At 38.1% G+C, this 17,698-nt stretch overlaps 1 protein-coding gene across 1 annotated transcript in view; it reads left to right on the forward strand.

The window, feature by feature from the left end:
• Positions 1–17,698, forward strand: part of ZFHX4 (zinc finger homeobox 4) — a 178,551-nt gene that overhangs the window by 133,804 nt on the left and 27,049 nt on the right. The window contains 1 exon segment of the mRNA XM_002922903.4: positions 11,208–11,276. Coding sequence (XP_002922949.2) covers positions 11,208–11,276 — 69 coding nt within the window.

Here is a 17,698-nt window from a genome sequence, read left to right on the forward strand (position 1 = left end):
TGTCTTTGGCCTCTTACTGTTTTCCCCGCCACCGGCTCATTCACATCATCACGCCAGCATTCTCTCCATCATCCTGCTGGTGAAAAGCCTTCCTGCACGCTGCCTGCCTCTGTGTATTGCCCATTTCTCTGATCCTTTTCACAGAAGAACTCCTCAGAGAATTGTCTGCACATGACATTTCCATGTTCTTCATCTTCATTCTTTCTTACACCCCATTCAGGGGGGCCTCGTCATTACCACTCCACAAAAGGTCAAGGCCTCTGAGGACCCATTCTTTGGCAAATCTACTGGTGAGTTCCTAGTCCTCCTCGGACTAGACCAACCAGCAGCTTTTAACAAGATGACATTTCCCTCCTTGAAATGTCTCTTTCACTAGGCTTTCCACACTCCATTCTCTCTTGATATTCTCCTACCTCGTTGACTCTTCTTGCTTGGTCTTCTTCACTGCCCCCTCCTTCTTTCAGAAGGGGACGGTGGGAGTGCCTCCAGCGAGTGCAGGCAATAAAGAGAGAGCAGTCCCTAAAGGGAATTTAAAAACAATAAGACTGAAGGAAAGCTACCTGTTTGATTATTATTTTTGCCATGCACAGACAATTCCAAACAATATCAATGATAAAATATTTCTCCCTTCTGGAAAAGACTGCTCATGGGGTCCCCTGCTTTGATATGCTCCTGTGTAGGCACGTACCCCAGGTTCAATCAGAGACCCTCATTCTCTAGGTGATCTTATTCAGTCTCATCTCAAGGACTTACTCTACCATCTATATGTTGACCTCTCCCTCCCTCCTCCCCTCTCTTCCTCCACGCATATCTGCTTACTTGGATGTATAAACAGGGCATCTCAAACCAAATGTGTTCTAAACTACAGATTCCAAACTTTCTCCCTCCTGACTTGTTCCATCTGCATTTTCCCTCATCTCCATAAATAACATCTCCATTCTTCTGATTTCTTGGGCAAAAAAACATCGTAATCATCTTTCATTCTTTTCGTTCTCTCACTTGCCTCATCAAACCCATTGGCAAGTCGTATCTGCTCCTCGTTTGAAATACGTATCCGTTCCGCGACTACATCTTTGGTCTGAGTCACTCCCTATATCTTGCAATGTCACCAACATCTTATTTTACTTGACCTCTCTGTGTGATTGTATGCTTGCGCCTCATACTTCTGGAAAAGTTCTTGTCCTTCAGCCACTATTTTACCAGTCACTCCAAGGTCCTGTGTTTACCTCTTTTTCTCTGTCATTATCTTTTATCATGTTTCAATGATCTTCAGTGCCACTTCTTAATTTTCCTTTCTTAGAGTTCTCTCCTTAGAAATTATCTTCCATACTTTATGCGTTCTTCCTGAGATTTACTCACAGGTATTAGCTTCCAAGTATTTTGAACCCAGTCTTTTCTTTTAAGATCTAGTTTCATAAACTGAAATGTTTTCCAAATAACTCTGCTCTGATTCATGTCCAAAATTGAACTCATCATCTTTTTTGTCATCCCAATCTTGGACTTTTGAACTTTTTCTCTCCAATGCAATCACTATTCTTCTTTTATCCATGACTTTTTCTAGACAGTAATGGATTGAGGTACAGTGCATGTTCCAGTATCCTTCTTTTTTTTAATAACAAAACTTTTCCTCTTCCATTCCATCTTCCACGCAGCATCCCAAAGATGCAAATATGATCATGGCACCCCCTGCTTGAAACTTGCCGAGATCAAGGGACGCTTTGCCAATACTTTGCATTCAGGCAAAGGAGAAAAAAAAATTGGCCGTGTCTCAGGAACCATTTTTTTCTACTGCTAATACAGTCCAAAGAAAGCAATGTGCCAAATCTCATCAATCTGTTTGCTCATTAATGAATGATTTATTAAATAAACATTTCATGGGTATGCATAAGTATTGTCTTGAAAATTCATAGCGGTTCCAATGGTACATTTTTCACTCTTGGCTCCAACCTAGACTTTCTAATCTTCCTTTTCTGGGGCTATGCATACTTTCACTAACTTTCCCTCTCCAGATTTATTTTACTTATGTTTGTATCCATCATTGCCTAGGTCAATTCTCATAAGTGTAATTTGGGGTATATGACCATATAAATTTGACCATTCCTAATGTGGTGAAATGTGGAAGACTCCAAATAGTGAAAATCCATGGATTATTTACGTATAATTTAAGAAACTTTTCTGCGTCTTAGGTTAATGGTAAATTTATTTCAACAATTATAGTGTTGATAAAAAAGAATTGATCTAGTCATCTGAGGATTTTCTTTTATAGCCATATATAATTCACAAAATAAATAAGCCTGCACATGAGAAGCAGTAATTTCCCCCATATATATAACTGTATAGAGGAATTTATTATAAGTAGTAATGATATATTCCATGTCAGCATATTTAAGACCTTAAATATTTAAAGAGTATGATCAAAGATTGTATTTCCTTACTTTGCATGGTCAACTGGAGGTGTTGATAACAACAACTTACATTTCATCCTTACAATGACTTGCCGTGGCAAGCAGATGAGATTTTATCCCCCCTTTACAGATGGGAAGACTGGCTCCAATATGTTAATAGATCTGTTTAAATTTACAGAGATGGAAGCTCAAGTTTTCATTCCCATTCCATACATTTCCCATTTAACGTTGCCTTTGTGAAAGCTCTAGAACATTGTTTCTGGTTCATTATGAATTCCTTTGAAGAGAAAGCAAGTGTCACGTGCTTTGATGTTGTGTTTGGTCAGACATATGATTGAGGTGACTATATTGTAAGGAATAATCTAGAAAATTAAGCAAACTCAGTGTTTGTGTATGAATGGAGATGTGTAGGGTTTTGGAGACTGCCACATTTACACATCTGTATATTCTGAGGCTGTTTGTGACTTCTCCTTAAATTTTTCTCTTGATGAAAGGCCGATGGTGCGGGTGGGGTTTGGAATTGGAAAGGACAGGGTCCCTCTCTTCCAAGAGGAAGCCTAGGGCTGACTTGGATATCACTACCAGTCTAAAGAGTTCATCCTCTTCACTTTAACTTTTCTAAATGGCCAAACCCGTGTGAATCGAACAGTCTTTACACCTTGGTACACATACCACTTTTATAGCAGAATGTAAAATTTGCTTTGGGATTGATTAAAAAAAACTTTCAAACTACATGCCTTAGGAAAATAATGTTTAGTCTTGTTAACATTTGCTCTTTCCAAAATATCTACACATATAATAGTGATATTTTAAAGGTCTAAAATACTAACTTAGCTGATAGAGAGTACAGCACCTATAAATATAACCTAAAAAGTCATAATATCAAATTGATGTTGTCTTTCCTTTGAATAACTTGTAGTCAGCAGGATGGACCAAAGCCAGAGAAGAAGTGTGCAAGAGTGCAGCTACCACCTGTTCAGTACTAGACGCTTTATATTCTTTATTCCTTATCACACCTCATTTACATATAGGATCCTTAACTTCAGGGGGCTAAGTAACTTGCTCTGTCAAATAGCTAGAAAGTGTTGGAGCTGGGAGTCAAGTCCAAGAGTATCTGTCTCTAAGTCCATGTTTTTTCTTTTTCCTTAACACGAATACATGCATAGCAGTTGTCTATATTCTCCTAATGAAATAGTGTTTTGAAGAACACAGGCTTCTAAGGGCCAGATAGCTATAGAAGAAGAGGGCAATTTTTATGTCACTGCTGGCTCACCTTTTATCTTTGCTCAAAATTTCAAGGAAGAGAGAATGAATTTCAGTTAAAAAAATTACCATTATTTCAACACGGAGTTCCTCATTCTGGTTCTTCACAACAAGAGTGAATGCTGGTTTTCTGAAACTAATGATGTACTACATGTTGGCTAATTGAATTTAAATTAAAAAAAAAAAATAAAAGAGTGGATGATGGTTTCATGGATCACCACTCCAAAGAAGTATGCCCAAAGACTCACTGAATGTGACTGAAATAAAATCAGAGTTTTGTTTCAAAGTTGTGAAACTGATTAAATTCTGTAATTGTTGTAGTAATGTAAAAACAATGCCGTCTTAGAGGGAGGCACCTATCGTTGCTAACGTCTTTGAGGTGAAATCGTAAGAGAGGATATAGAAGCTTCCAAGACCCAAATAATATGACTGAATCAAAGAAATGCAACTTCCCTGAGAGTAAATGATACCCTTGTAAGGAGTCTTTGAAAGTGGTGAAGGAAATAGTGATAAAAATGCACTGCTGGATAAACATTCATTTTCTTTTCATTTAAAAAAATAATTTAAAAAGGCTTTTGACCTAGCATGTGGCTATTCAGAAAAGTTGGTATCTATGGAGTAGAAAGAAGAGGTTTTCATAGATGAAGACCTTGCTGTGTGCTACAAAGCCACGGTCTGAAATGAATAGCCAGTGCTCCTCAGAAGCGAAGGCTATCAGTGGGTAGAGTAGGGTTCAGTGTGTAGACCGGAGGTGTTTCCTATGTCGATGAGCCACCTCGCAAAGCCAACACAATATGCTAAGAATGAGAATCGTTTCAGACAATATGGAGATTGTGATGAATCCTATGAGGTCTTAGGTGCAGATAACTGGGTAACTGACAGATGGGAACACGATGTTTCCCCTAAGTCACAACAATAGAATTTTGGTCTCTTAAATTCAAAGCAATCAGAAATGAAACAGAGTCTAACGTGGAGAAATGCATTAGAAATTAATAAATTTAAGAAAAAATACTTCAGTAAGAGCACTTTCAAGTAAGACACATTAAGAAGTTGTATGAGTAATTTATTGAAACTAATTGATATCAGAAACTTATTAAATTCTTTTGAGTTCCCGTTACACTGAGGTCATAGATGATTCAAGAAGCAGAAAGAAGTGATCACACTTTCCTGGCCTAGAGGCCCCAGGAGATACTACTCCCTTACTATATAAAAATAACTTCTGGGTAAAACCAGACAGGGCAGGGCAAAGGAGCTTTACTTTTCCAGAAAATAAAAAATTACAAATCCAGCCCCGTTCAGATAATTGACACTGGAGCATCCAATGCACTTCAATCTGTTACTGCCTAGAAGAAATAATTTAAGAGAAAGCACTGCAGGTCAACAAAGATGACGTTGCTTGGTTACTCAAAACCATTTGGTAGCATGCTGAGTTGCTCAGCTTTTTAGAAGAGCACTCTTTGTATCCACATAGGAAAATGGTGGAGACCACTTAAAACCATTTTTAATTGCAAACCTGCTTCATCTGAAAATAGGCCTCACTTTTGCTGTGCACAGGCAAGTTCAGAGGTCTTTATTAAAATGTAAACTACCCGGGGTGCCTGGGTGGCTCAGTCATTAAGCATCTGCCTTCTGCTCAGGGCATGATCCCGGAATCCTGGGATCAAGCCCCACATCAAGCCCCACATCCGGCTCCCTGCTCCACTGGGAGCCTGCTTCTTCCTCTTCCACTCCCCCTGCTTGTGTTCCCTTTCTCACCGGCTGTCTCTCTCTCTGTCACATAAATAAATAAAAATTTTAAAAATAAAATAAAATAATAAAATAAAATGTAAATTACCAAGATAATAAAGAATGTTGAATTTGACTTGTTCTTTTAGATATTGATCTTGTTGTGATGAATTTGCTTCGAAGGAGTTTGAACTGCTTTTTTAGGAGGTGGGAAATTCAGGTTTAAGGCATCCTGGCCCAGGAGTCCTGGGGGCTGCCTGGAGGCAACGATGTTTGGGAGAGAGTATGGAGCTTTGGTGTCAGACAGACTAAGTCCAGATCCTACTTTTGCTACTCTCTGCCTTTGGGGAAAAAAATTACTTAAAATGTCTGAGCTTTAATATCTCATCTTTTTTATAAAAACAGTGATTTTTCTGTACAAATTTACTGCAAGGATTGAGTAAGAAAATGCATGTTATGTCCTTAGCACCTAATGGGTTTCCTACCAAATATTCACTTATTATTTTAAAATTAGAGTGTTGCAAATATATTCTCTTCTATATCAGAGTCTCGGAAATATCCTGTAACAATGAATCACCTATCTGCAGTAAAGGTAGGGGGGATTTCAAAAGGGAAATGGGGAGGAGAAGGTAGGAGAGTTTTTGAAATGTGGATGCTCTTTTAGAATTTCATCTTTCCAGGAATTGGACTCTTTTCTTTTTCTTTTTCTTTTTCTTTTCTTTCTTTTTTTTTTAATGGATGGAAGGAAAGTGGAACCCAAAATGTTTCCTAGGACTACAGAAAATGTTTCTCTTTCTCTTTATTACTTTAGACGAGTTGGCTTAATATTTATTCTGTTTAGTGTGTTTAGTGATACATATTTCATTTTATGTGCTATACATTTTGCTAAAATAGTGATACACTTTGTGATTTAATGCATTAGCAAATCACCGGGAGGAGATGAGATGTGAAAATTTTGTAGGCAGATACTGTCTTAGTACTATCCTTGGCAGCTTGAACATTCACCCAGTATTTTAAAAATTTACTAAACTTGTACCAAATGGTTCCCAAATTTTGCTGGTAAGAATACAGAAAGCTCATGACTGTTGTGATCATGAAATGCAGATTAGGTTAGACTTACTCCCAAATGACAGAAGGATTCTTAAACTTAGAGTTCTCTACTTTGGAATCTAGACTGTTTCCAAAACATTGAAATTCCAGATCTTTCCCTGATCATTAGATTTGTATTGGTTGTAGTTTTTTTTTAAATATTATTCTGAATAGCAGGGGGAAAAAAAGATTTGACATATGAAAATTTGATCATTTTTTAACTAAGATGAAATGCCTAAAAGTTATTAGTTTACTTACCAGAATAATCTTTCATATAAGAGAAGGGAAAGGTGAAAAGGAGTGATGAAGTGGATAGGCTTATGAGTTGGGGTGGCAAGTAGGGGGAAGTGAGACAGAGCCTCGAGAACCTTCTGTCACATAGTTAAAGGGAACAGGAAGCCTAAAAATTTAGGTTTTTAAACATTATCTTTGGAAATGTAACCATTTGGGTTAATCCAGGGGAATAGGTAGTTACCAGAATTCAGGCCAACTGAGAAACATGAACACAAGACATAATTGCAGAATCAAAAGGAAAGCTACTTTTAGGATTTAAACAATATGGCTTAGTATATCATTGTGGTTAAGATACCTATCCTTGAAATAAAAATGCACAGGTTCAAATCGTGGCTCACCACTTGCTAGCAGTGTTCCAATGCACATAAAGGGCATCAGTCAGTACCTGGCACAGAGTAAATACTCTGAGAAATGTTGTTGTTGATGATGGTGATTGTGATGATCGATACCCTATTCCACAGAAAATGGGGCCGATTGCTCCCACATTGTGTCAATAAAAATAGAGTAATTTGGTACCATTTTCAAATTTGTGATCATCACCAAATTGACAGAATAGAGTAGAATACTGGATAAATTGTCAGTGGTATTATTTTTAAATAGTATTAAATAGGAAAGGTCAGGTGCTAGAGAACACAAATTAGTAATCTAATTAAATCACCAGCAAAGAGACAGATCGTGTTAACAGCAGTCAAATTTGTTATTACAGAGCAATTATTAAAGTGAAATATTGAAAGATGCTATGTATCATTACTAGATTTTAAACATTTCATTTACACAAGCAGAAAAGTATAGATTAATCAGTTCATTTGTTAAGTTAAAAGCTCCTTTATTAAAATATTTATATCATTTGTATAAAGGGAACAGCATTGTTTAGGACATAAAAAATATTCTGTGGCACTCCGAACTACATTCCTTAACAAAATTATTTGCACAACTTGCTCCCAATGGAACAGTTTCCGAGTACCACATATCCTAATTTGTGAGATTAAATAACAGTTTCTGGTTTTGACATTTTGCACATTTCCTTAAATCACTCTCAAATAAAATGATTTCAGTGTGGCACCAAACTATTATTCAGTTGCATCATATACTCAAGGAATGTATTATTTTATGAAATATCAGAATTTTTATAAGACTAGTGAAAGTTGCTTTCTTCCGCATCTCCCCCCCCCCCCACCCCCCCTCCTTNCCCCCCATCCCCCCTACTTAGTTTCCGGACTTCGCTAAGACTAGGAAAACTTTTATAGCCTCCTTGATACTGTGGTATTACAACTGGATACGTCCAGACATTCACAGCCTTTATACCAGGCTGAACTGGGTTCCCTTCCAAGCTCTGTCAGTTTCAAACTTGGGAACCTGGGGCAAGTGACCTTAACCTCTTTAAGCTCCAATCTCCTGACTTATAAAATAAAGATTAATATTTGCCTCATGACTTTACCATGAGGATTACATGACTGTTTTTCAACATTTATTTATTTTAGAGAGAGAGCATGCAAGGGGAAGAGGGGTATAGGGAGAGGGAAAAGGAGAGAAGCAGACTCCCACTAAGGGGGAAGGAAGCCCGCCTGTCACAGGGCTCGATCCCACGACCCTGAGATCATGACCTGGGCCAAAATCAAGAGTCAGGCACTTAACCGACTGAGCCACCCAGGCCACCCCTTACATGACTATTTTACATGAATAGGTCATCAGAGTACTGGAAGAAATACAAACTCAGTAAGTTGCCATTTTTAAATTTTTATTTTCATGAACCTTAAAAGAGTAGTGGTCATTTGGTCAAATTTACTTAGACACTCCTGATACCTATTTAAGTATCTGATACATTGAAATGTGTATGTGTGTGTGCATGTGTTTGGAATGATAAGGATTCTTTGATAAATTATATTTTCTTTCTAGAGAAGAGTGAAAGAAATGGTTTAATACACACACACATTTATACAGATAATCTCCTGCTTACAATGGTTCAATTTAACATTTTTCATCTTTACGATAGTCAAAAGTGGTAAACATTCAGTAGAAACCTTACTTCGAGTTTTGAATTCTGATCTTTTCCCAGGCTAACTGTATGTGGTAAGATTCTCTTTTATCATGCTGGGCAGTGGAAGCGAGCCCCAGCCCCCAATCAGCAGGCACTCACAAGGGTAAGCAACCAGTAAACTTGCAACCCTCCTGTGCCCACCCACCCATCCTGTTTTTCACTTTGAGTGCAGTTTTCAATGAATTACAGGAGATATTCAACACTTCATTATAAAATAGGCCTTGTGTTAGATGATTTTGCCCAACTGCAGGCTAATATAAGTGTTCTGAGCACGTTTAAGATAGGCTCGGCTAAGCTATGATGTTCAGTGGGTTACATGTATTAAAAACATTTCGACTTGAGGTATTTCCAAATTACAATGCATTCATGGGGACTTAACCCCATCATAAGTGGAGGGATATCTGTATATGTAACAGAATTAGTATCTGTGTTTGGTATAATTGAAAGGGCTTTGGATTTTGAGGCGTGAGGCTCTGGGAAGATTTTTATAAAACCCTCGTCTTGAGATTCATCTGCTTCCGCGTATAGGGCGTAGATTCGTGTTTGAATAGAAATGCCCTGGTGACTTTGACATGCCTCGCTTTGTCCTTAGCTGAGAATCTGTGAAGATGAGAGTGCTTGAGGAACTCACAATTTACTGGGGAAATATGCACGAACCATGTAAAAAGTTATAATACATCCTAAATTCTGAAACATATTTATAAGCTAATTGTTATGGGAGCACGGAGGAGGCGGCACTTGCTTTCGGTTTTGAGGGGAGAATAAGAGTTTAACAAGAGAGAAACAAAAAGACATTCACAAAGTAAAAGAAACAACACTGGTCAAGGCATAAAGATCCAAGAGGTTGCCAAGAGGAAGGAGGTGGGTTTCTTGAATGACACATTGGATGGATATCAATACTGTGATCGATTTGGAAGTTATTTGGATTTATAAGCAAGAACTAGAATGAATTCTTCCCTTCGAGACTAATTTAAGTTTTGGTTATTAAAAAAAAAACTAAAAACATGATGTTTTTTGTTGTTGTTGGGACGAAGACACTGAGGGTTTATTATCATTCTTTTTAAACAGATTAGCACCAGAGGCCAAAGGTGTTGTACATAGCAGGAAAAACAATCAGTAAATGCAATAATAGTGCCTTGGTGTGCACTTCTGTTTTCCAGGTTAATTATTTGTTTAATTAAAGCCTTCAGAATCAACCAGAGATGCTGGTGCCCAGAAATATTAGATAAACCTGAGTCTCTTTGGTGGTGTAAGAATTGTGTGACGATCTTTTCAACCTCTCAATACAATCCAGCCTTTTCTCACTTTGAAGACTAGATCACGTTGCATCTTTATTTGTATTTTTTCTAATTGTTGATTATTTATACAGTTATATCTGCATATCACCAAGGAAGGAATTGAGGCTTAGAAAGGTTAAATTATGTACCTAAGTTCCCTTACCTAGAAACTGATGGAGCCATGAGTGGTGCTAGGGCAATTCTGTGTTCTGGAGAAAAAAAGTTCTTGCAAGTTTATGAGAGATTAGACTGAAGAGACAAGGACTTCAAGGCAGGAAGATTGTTGTGAAAGCTACTGAAGTTGTCAGTAAAGAGAAGGTGACAGAGAAATAGAGAAACACACATGACAAGAGACATTGCCATAGAATCAACAGTGTGGGATGACTTGGTGTGGAGAAAGAATGATACGTTGAGGGTGATTTCTGAGGTCCAGTCATTTTTTTTTTATAGATTCCCCCACAACAGGGAACACAAAGGAAAAATGGAGATAGATGAAAATAATGGCTTGTGCTCGGGCTTGAGTTTAGCAAATCAGGACATTGTTGGCGCTTCTGCTCGGAGCTCAAATAAAAGATGAGAATACAGATGTGAATTTACTGACAACTTGGACATGTTCTTCAGATTTCCACAGGTCCTTGTTTTTTGGTTTTTTTGTTTGTTTTGTTTTGTTTTTTTCTGCTGTAGTCTCTCACCTCAGCTCTCAGATATTGAAGGGTTTGTTTGTTTGTTTGTTTGTTTGCTTTTTTTCTTTTCTTGCTGTCATGACAGAGAAGTAAAAGTATGCTCATAATTTTTGCAATGTGGGATTGCCATTATAACACATAGTCCTACAAGGTAGGCCTGGCCAAATATCCAAGAAGTAAAAATCAAGTGAGTCTTCTGTTTCCATATTTTGTCTGCGTTGCTGTATTTGTAGCGGGCTGCCGATGGAGAATGTTATCTAAGCTTATTCATTCTGCTAACCACTGTTCCTGGGATGTGAGGTGTGCTGGAGTCTCACCTGAGCTCCACCTGGTACTTATTTCTTTGAAAGTCAGACTTGGGGTTCTTGTGATGCTGTGACTGCAGAGCCAGACGTGGTGTGCTCATTATTTTTCACTCTAATATCCTCCGCAGAAACTGCCTCTTTGGGAGCCAGGACCTGTGAGGATGATCTTACGGAGCAGCAGCTGAGAGCAACCTCAGGTAAGTGGTCTAGTCCTTCTCAAAATCGTATTTGTCCTAAGTGAGTTGCATTTGCTGCTCTCGTAATTTGTGTAATAAATGTATCTTTGGAACTTCTCTAAATAGGTCTGATCAGATCTTTTATACAAATAAGTTAAAAGCAAAATTAAATATAAAAATCACATATCTACTATATTTGGATACATATATAAAGTAACATCTTAAAGAACAAGCAACTTCTGCGGGACGATTTCTCACATCTACATTTACACACTGTGAAGCTTCACCTAAATGGTCAGTTTGTTACAAAGTATCTCTCAAAAAGCCAGATACTGTTTTTCCCCAAATCAAACAATCTAGTTGGTGGGGTTATTTTGGGGTAATTAATGAATTGATTGGACTTTGTACACCCATGTCAACGCATTTACTAGTCCCTGCGCTTTGTGTGCATGCGTGTGTGTGTGTGTGTTAAAAAAACTGGCAGCAATGCTTTCTTAGTTGCATTATATTCAGATAATTTAAGAGGAAATTCACTCTTGTTGCCACAACACACCTCATTTATTCCTGGCACGATCCCAATTTTCAGATTTCTACAATTGGAATAATAATATGCTATATAGGAAAAAAAGATTATAAAAAGTCCTTTGCATTCATAATGGGGAAATGAAATATGTTTTGCAAGGGAAAACATCCCTCCAGTATAAAGTCAGAATTTCTCTCTTTAAAAATTCTTTAAAGTTAAGTTCACCTTCACCTATGCATTCTCATGAATACTTTTTCATTTTTTATATTCTTTTCCCCTAGAAAACTGGAGAGCATATTTAAAATAAAATAGCATAGGGGCGCCTGGGTGGCTCAGTCGTTAAGCGTCTGCCTTCGGCTCAGGGCGTGATCCTGGAGTTCTGGGATCGAGCCCCATGTCAGGCTTTTCCGCTAGGAGCCTGCTTCTTCCTCTCCCACTCCCCCTGCTTGTGTTCCCTCTCTCGCTGGCTGTCTCTCCTCTGTCAAATAAATAAATAAATAAAATCTTTAAACAAATAAAAAATAAAATGAAATAGCATAAACCAGTTCGTCTCCCTCACCTACAGCACAGAGGATTTCATTAATGATCAGTTTGAGGTAATAGGCCAAATATCAAGATGATGACAAAAATATCAAACAGAAAACACTCCCTGCCAATACAGTTATTTATTGTTTTGTAAACAAGGGTACCATGATCTACACCTTCACCAAGGTCTCTGAGAAGCTTTATATTGAGATACTCTCGTGCCTTCTGGATATTTTCATGGAGATGTTCTAGTGGGAAGTCCAATATAACAAATTCCAAATGGAATTTCTCATTTTTGCAAGACTGTTTCTTCTCTTTCTCCATCTTAACTGATGCCATCCTGCTATAAATGTAGTTATACCAAGTAAGAAAACTAGGAATCCTTAATTGTACTCAAAATATTAGTGCCAGGGGCTGTGGGGCTTACGTCATGAATAAGACAGATGACTTCTCTCATTTTTTAGACAATATTTCTGTCCACATAAAGACATTCTCGTCAGAAAGCCGTGAACATAATGGAGGAAGTAGCAGAGGAGATGTGCTAGAGCAGAGCTTCTCGAAGTGTGGTTGCCCTACGGCCGGCACCAGGACAACCTGGGGTTGTAAGAACGCACGTTCCCGGTCCCCATCCTACACTTACGGACTCAGAAACATTGAGGGTGGGGCCTGGCAGTCCGTAGTTAACAAGCCCTCCAGGTGATGTGATTCCCACTAAAGTCTGAGAATCCCACCTGTGGAACAGGCGATGAGCATCTTTAGAAACAGTGGTCAGAGAAGTTCTCTGAGGAAATGACAGATTGGCTGGGTCCTAACGAATGAGGAGGAGCCAATTGCACAAATCTGGGGAAATGCCTTTTGGGTAGAGGTGGAAAGAAGTTGGTCAGGTTCCAGGAAGAGAAAGAAGGCTAATGTCTCCGGAGAGAGGTTCGTGAATGAGTAGGTGAGTCGCACAAGGTACAGTCAGGGAGGTAGACAAAGTCCTGGTAATTTCAACCAGAGTAAGAAGTTGGTATATGATTCTAAGTGAAAGAGGAAGTTTGGTAAGGTGCAGGCCAGAGACTAGCTTGGCTTTACAGAATGTGCAGCATAATTGTAGGAAAGCAAGAGCAAGGCTTACCTGGTTATTAGACCATTTCAAAATCCAGGTAAGAGATTAAGTGTACTGGCAATGGAGATGTAAGGAAATAGATTTAGTTTGTGCTATTTTCTTTGGGGGGGGGGAATTTGACATAATAGAACTTGCCAATGGGTTGTATGCGTATGAGAGAGAAAGAGAAGAGTCAAGGAGGATTCTTCCTTTTGGTCGATGGTGATGGCACCATTAACTGAGATGGGGGAGATGGGAGAGCTGGGAGTTAAGGGGGAGTTGGGGGAGATAGGGGAGATTGGTGATAAACACAGTGAGTTGTGTTGAGGGGGAACCAGAAGTTCTAATTTGGGCATATTAAGTTTGATATGCCTTCTAGATATCCAAATGGAAATATAAAATTTAAAGTAATGGATCTGGATGCTATCATCTAGGCAGATTATTATTTTTCCTCAAGTTAGACTCCCTTTGTAGATAAAAAAGAGAATAGGGATTTGGACCAATGCTTTAGACACTCCAATATTTAGATTTTAAATGGAGGAGGCTTCAGCAAAGGGGAATAAGAGGGAACTTCCAAAGACGTAGAATAAAAAATCACGATAGTCTGAGGTGATAAAATTTAAGAGAGGGACCTTTCTCAAGGAGAAGGGCAGAGTAACTTCTGTTGAGCAAGCTTAAGTAATATGCAGATGAAAAAGTGACCCCTGGATTTCACAGCACAGAATGCCTTGGTGGCTTTGAGAAGAGCAGTTGATTGGAAGCCAGACTGGAGAGGGTTGAATAATGAAGGTGATCTAGTAGAGAAAGAGAAAATGCAAACAACAAACAAAACCACCCAAACCAGACCAAAATCAAACCAAACAAACCAGTACTTTTAAAAAGTTTTATTAAAGGAGAATAGAATGGGAAAGCTTCTGGACTCCTCTTCTTCTCACAATTTTACTTCCTAAATTAAATTTAGTTTTCCAACCAATAAGTCTTGCCTGCCTTCTATATTCCAGGCACTGTTCCAGGTGCTTCTGACACAGAAATAAACAAGATAATTACTGTCTTCTGTAAAGTTGTACCTATTAGGGGAAGTAGGCTATACACAGATAATTTTTACACACTAGGATAAATTTTTGACATCAATGCATAAGAAAAGAAAAGTAATTAATTAAAAATTTAAAAATGTACTCAGAAACATTAATCTTTGTTCAACATTCAGGGAAGTGTTTTTGGAGAAAGAAGTAATTAATAATACTAGTAATAATACAGCTAGCATTTTTTCGTACTTATTTTGTGTTAGGCTCCGTGCTGACTGATTTTTCTTCATTTGTCTTATAACAAACCTATGAGGTAGGTGTTGCTAACCCCATTTTTATGTAAGAGGGAACTGATATTTCCCCACGCTGGCCAGAAGGAAAAGTGGGGGTTATACAGTGGCAAAAAAAAAAAAAAAATTCTAGATAAGACAAGGAAATATAATCGTAGATCTTATAGGGAGGAGGAGGGCATTAATAATGGTTACGTGTTTCTGGAACAGTGGTTCACAAAATATGGCCGTTGGACCAGAAGTACAGCATCACCTGGGAACTTAGAGATGTCGATTCTCAGACTTCACTTTAAACCCACTAAATCAGCAGCTTTAGGGGTGGAACCCAGCTATCTGTGTTGTAACAAGTCTTCCACGTGATTCTGATGCCCTAAAGCTTGTGAAGACTGTTTTTGCAATTAAATGCTGGGTAGGATGGGAAGAAAGATGAGACTGGGGTGGTAGACAAGGATCAGGTCTCTTGAAGGTATTCTTGCCATGTACAGAAGATGGAGCTTTTTCTTCGTAGGTGGTGGGCGTTACTCTAAGATTTTAAGTAGGAGAGTCAGATTTAAGTAGATCAAATGGAGGATAGATCTGGATGGGGTGGGTCTGTACAGAGAGACAATGGAGGAGTTCAGGAAAGCATTCTTATAAGCTAGATGTCCAGAATAGAGGCTCAATATCTAAAGTTGAAACTAATATATAAAATGTTTAAGTTATTCTGTTTCCTCTTTACATGATTACTCCATGGGCTTAAAAAGTATGCAGTGTTTTCCTTAGACACCTCAGAGGGTTCCCAAACACAATTGTATAATAAAGCAATGGGAACCCAGCACAATTGGCTGGTGCTTGGATCAGAGGGCTATAACTGAAGTAGATTTGCTGAGAAATCATATAATTTTATAGAAAAAATTAATAGTGATTTTCCAATTATTTTTTATTATTCCAATGGAAGTATTCTACACTAGTCACTCAAAAACTTTCCTTTCTTTTAAATATACTTTATGTGTATGTGTAGAGGAACTTATAAGGTCATTATGTTAGGCATGATAAAAATGCTGGGGTAAGTTATTATAACACACCTGTATAATATGAGACTACAGTAGTATTTTGTCTTCTTCCTAGTATTTTGAAACATTTAAAAATAAAAATGTATTATCATTTATTTGAAAATTGGAAAGTCCTACAGGACCCTAATACACATTTTAAGCTTAAGTACGTTCATGTCATAAAGTTTAGCATGTGAATAAATACTGTATATTTTTATATTCCATAAAGCAAAAGCATAATTAAAATACATATACTGTGAATACAACAGTATTATGAAATGTTACTAATATATTCTATATAACTATTTAATATTATATATAATATATATTCTATATATATTATTATATAATGATAAAATAAAGAAGCCTATTGATGAAAATGAAAACTGCTTTAGCATCTTTATTTTGGAGTTTTATGTAACTTAGTGTCTTTATTTTGCAATTTTATAGAATGGAATTTTCCTTAGTTTTTAAGGCATTCCTTTAATACATCTTACATATCAATACCTTAATAAGATATATATATATTTTTTTTTTTCAGATAAAGCACCTTACATTTTATGGCATTTTACAGTTGAGGAAATATGGTATTTGAAAATTAGAATGTAGACACCCCTTCCTTTAACTCCAAATCCAACCTACAGTTTTCCTAGAAAGCTCTTTCCCCTCATTGATACTCTTGACTCTAAACTCTATTTATAAAATGAATGTCAAATTTCTTTTAAAAGCTCTCTTTAAGAATGAAAGTGAGCCTTTTTTCCTGCCTTGTATGAAACTTTATGGTGTGTATAAGTTACCCTTTGATTATTTTTTGCATGATTAAAAATTTGCAAAGTTCTATGGCTCCAAAGAGCCTACCTGTAATAAACGGCTTACGCCTTCCAAACCACAAAACAGGCCTGAATTGCTTGAGCATTAGAGCTAATTGCCTGCCTACTTCAAAGGAAGAACCAGAAAAGAGAGAGGGGAAAAAAGTCACAGAACCAGAGGCAGTGCGGGCAAATCCACCTCTGGAGGTTATGAGTTGTGGCTTGGAAGAGCCGGGCGACGTTATAGCCTCAGAACTGCTGTTTGCGATTAAGTTGATGGGGAGAGTCTACCCCACAATCTTTCCCTGCTGCTGACACAGAGTCTTTGTTCACATTCAGATTTCTCAAACTGTTGCCAGGGTCAGGCTGAGGTCAGACACCACGGTGATGTATAGAAGAACATGTCTGGGAATTTCTCTCACACTTGAAACACATCCTGGAAAATGAAGAAGACCCTGCAAAAACTGTCTGATGAGACCCAGATTATACTGTAATTTTTTCTTTTAGTCCCTTCGTAATTTTTGTTTTCTTCTCCTGACACACGATGGTTTATTAATGTGAGTTGCGATAGCCCTTACAATTTTATGTCCCCTCAAGATAAGGACACTCAGTAGCACTCTGACACTTCATTTTCCAGCCCTGGGGGAAAGGTCCAGTAAATCTACTCAAAGAAGTCTTGCATCCCTTCCCCAGGATGAGTTGAAAAGTAATTGCCATGGGCTGTCGTAGGTAGAAGGCTTGACACTGGATGTCACGTCACATGTGTGGACTTGGCAGGGAAACAGCCCCATCCAGTCATGACCTCAGCCTTCCAGCCCCCCAAACCAAGCCGGCCACGGTCCCCACCCAGGCTGGCCCCTGCCGGGTCGAGGGAGCCTGTGTTTGATCAGTAATTATCACTGACGGGGTGAAAGCAGGCTAGAGCCTTAAGAAGTGTTGATTCTCTCCTCTTAAAGTAAAAATTTCACAGGTATTTGCCTGAAAGGGAAGCTTCCCCCAAAGCCCTCAGATGACTGACCCCCTCTACCACGGACCTCGGCTCTGCTTTTGTGCAGTGGCAAAGTGCAAATATGGAATAAATGGATTTGTATGGTGCCTTTGAGGACTCACAGTTGAAACAAACTCTTATTTCAAATAATGTTCTTGTTTCCCC

Source organism: Ailuropoda melanoleuca, chromosome 9, assembly GCF_002007445.2.
Source record: "Ailuropoda melanoleuca isolate Jingjing chromosome 9, ASM200744v2, whole genome shotgun sequence".
In the NCBI taxonomy this organism is placed as follows: Eukaryota; Metazoa; Chordata; class Mammalia; order Carnivora; family Ursidae; genus Ailuropoda; species Ailuropoda melanoleuca.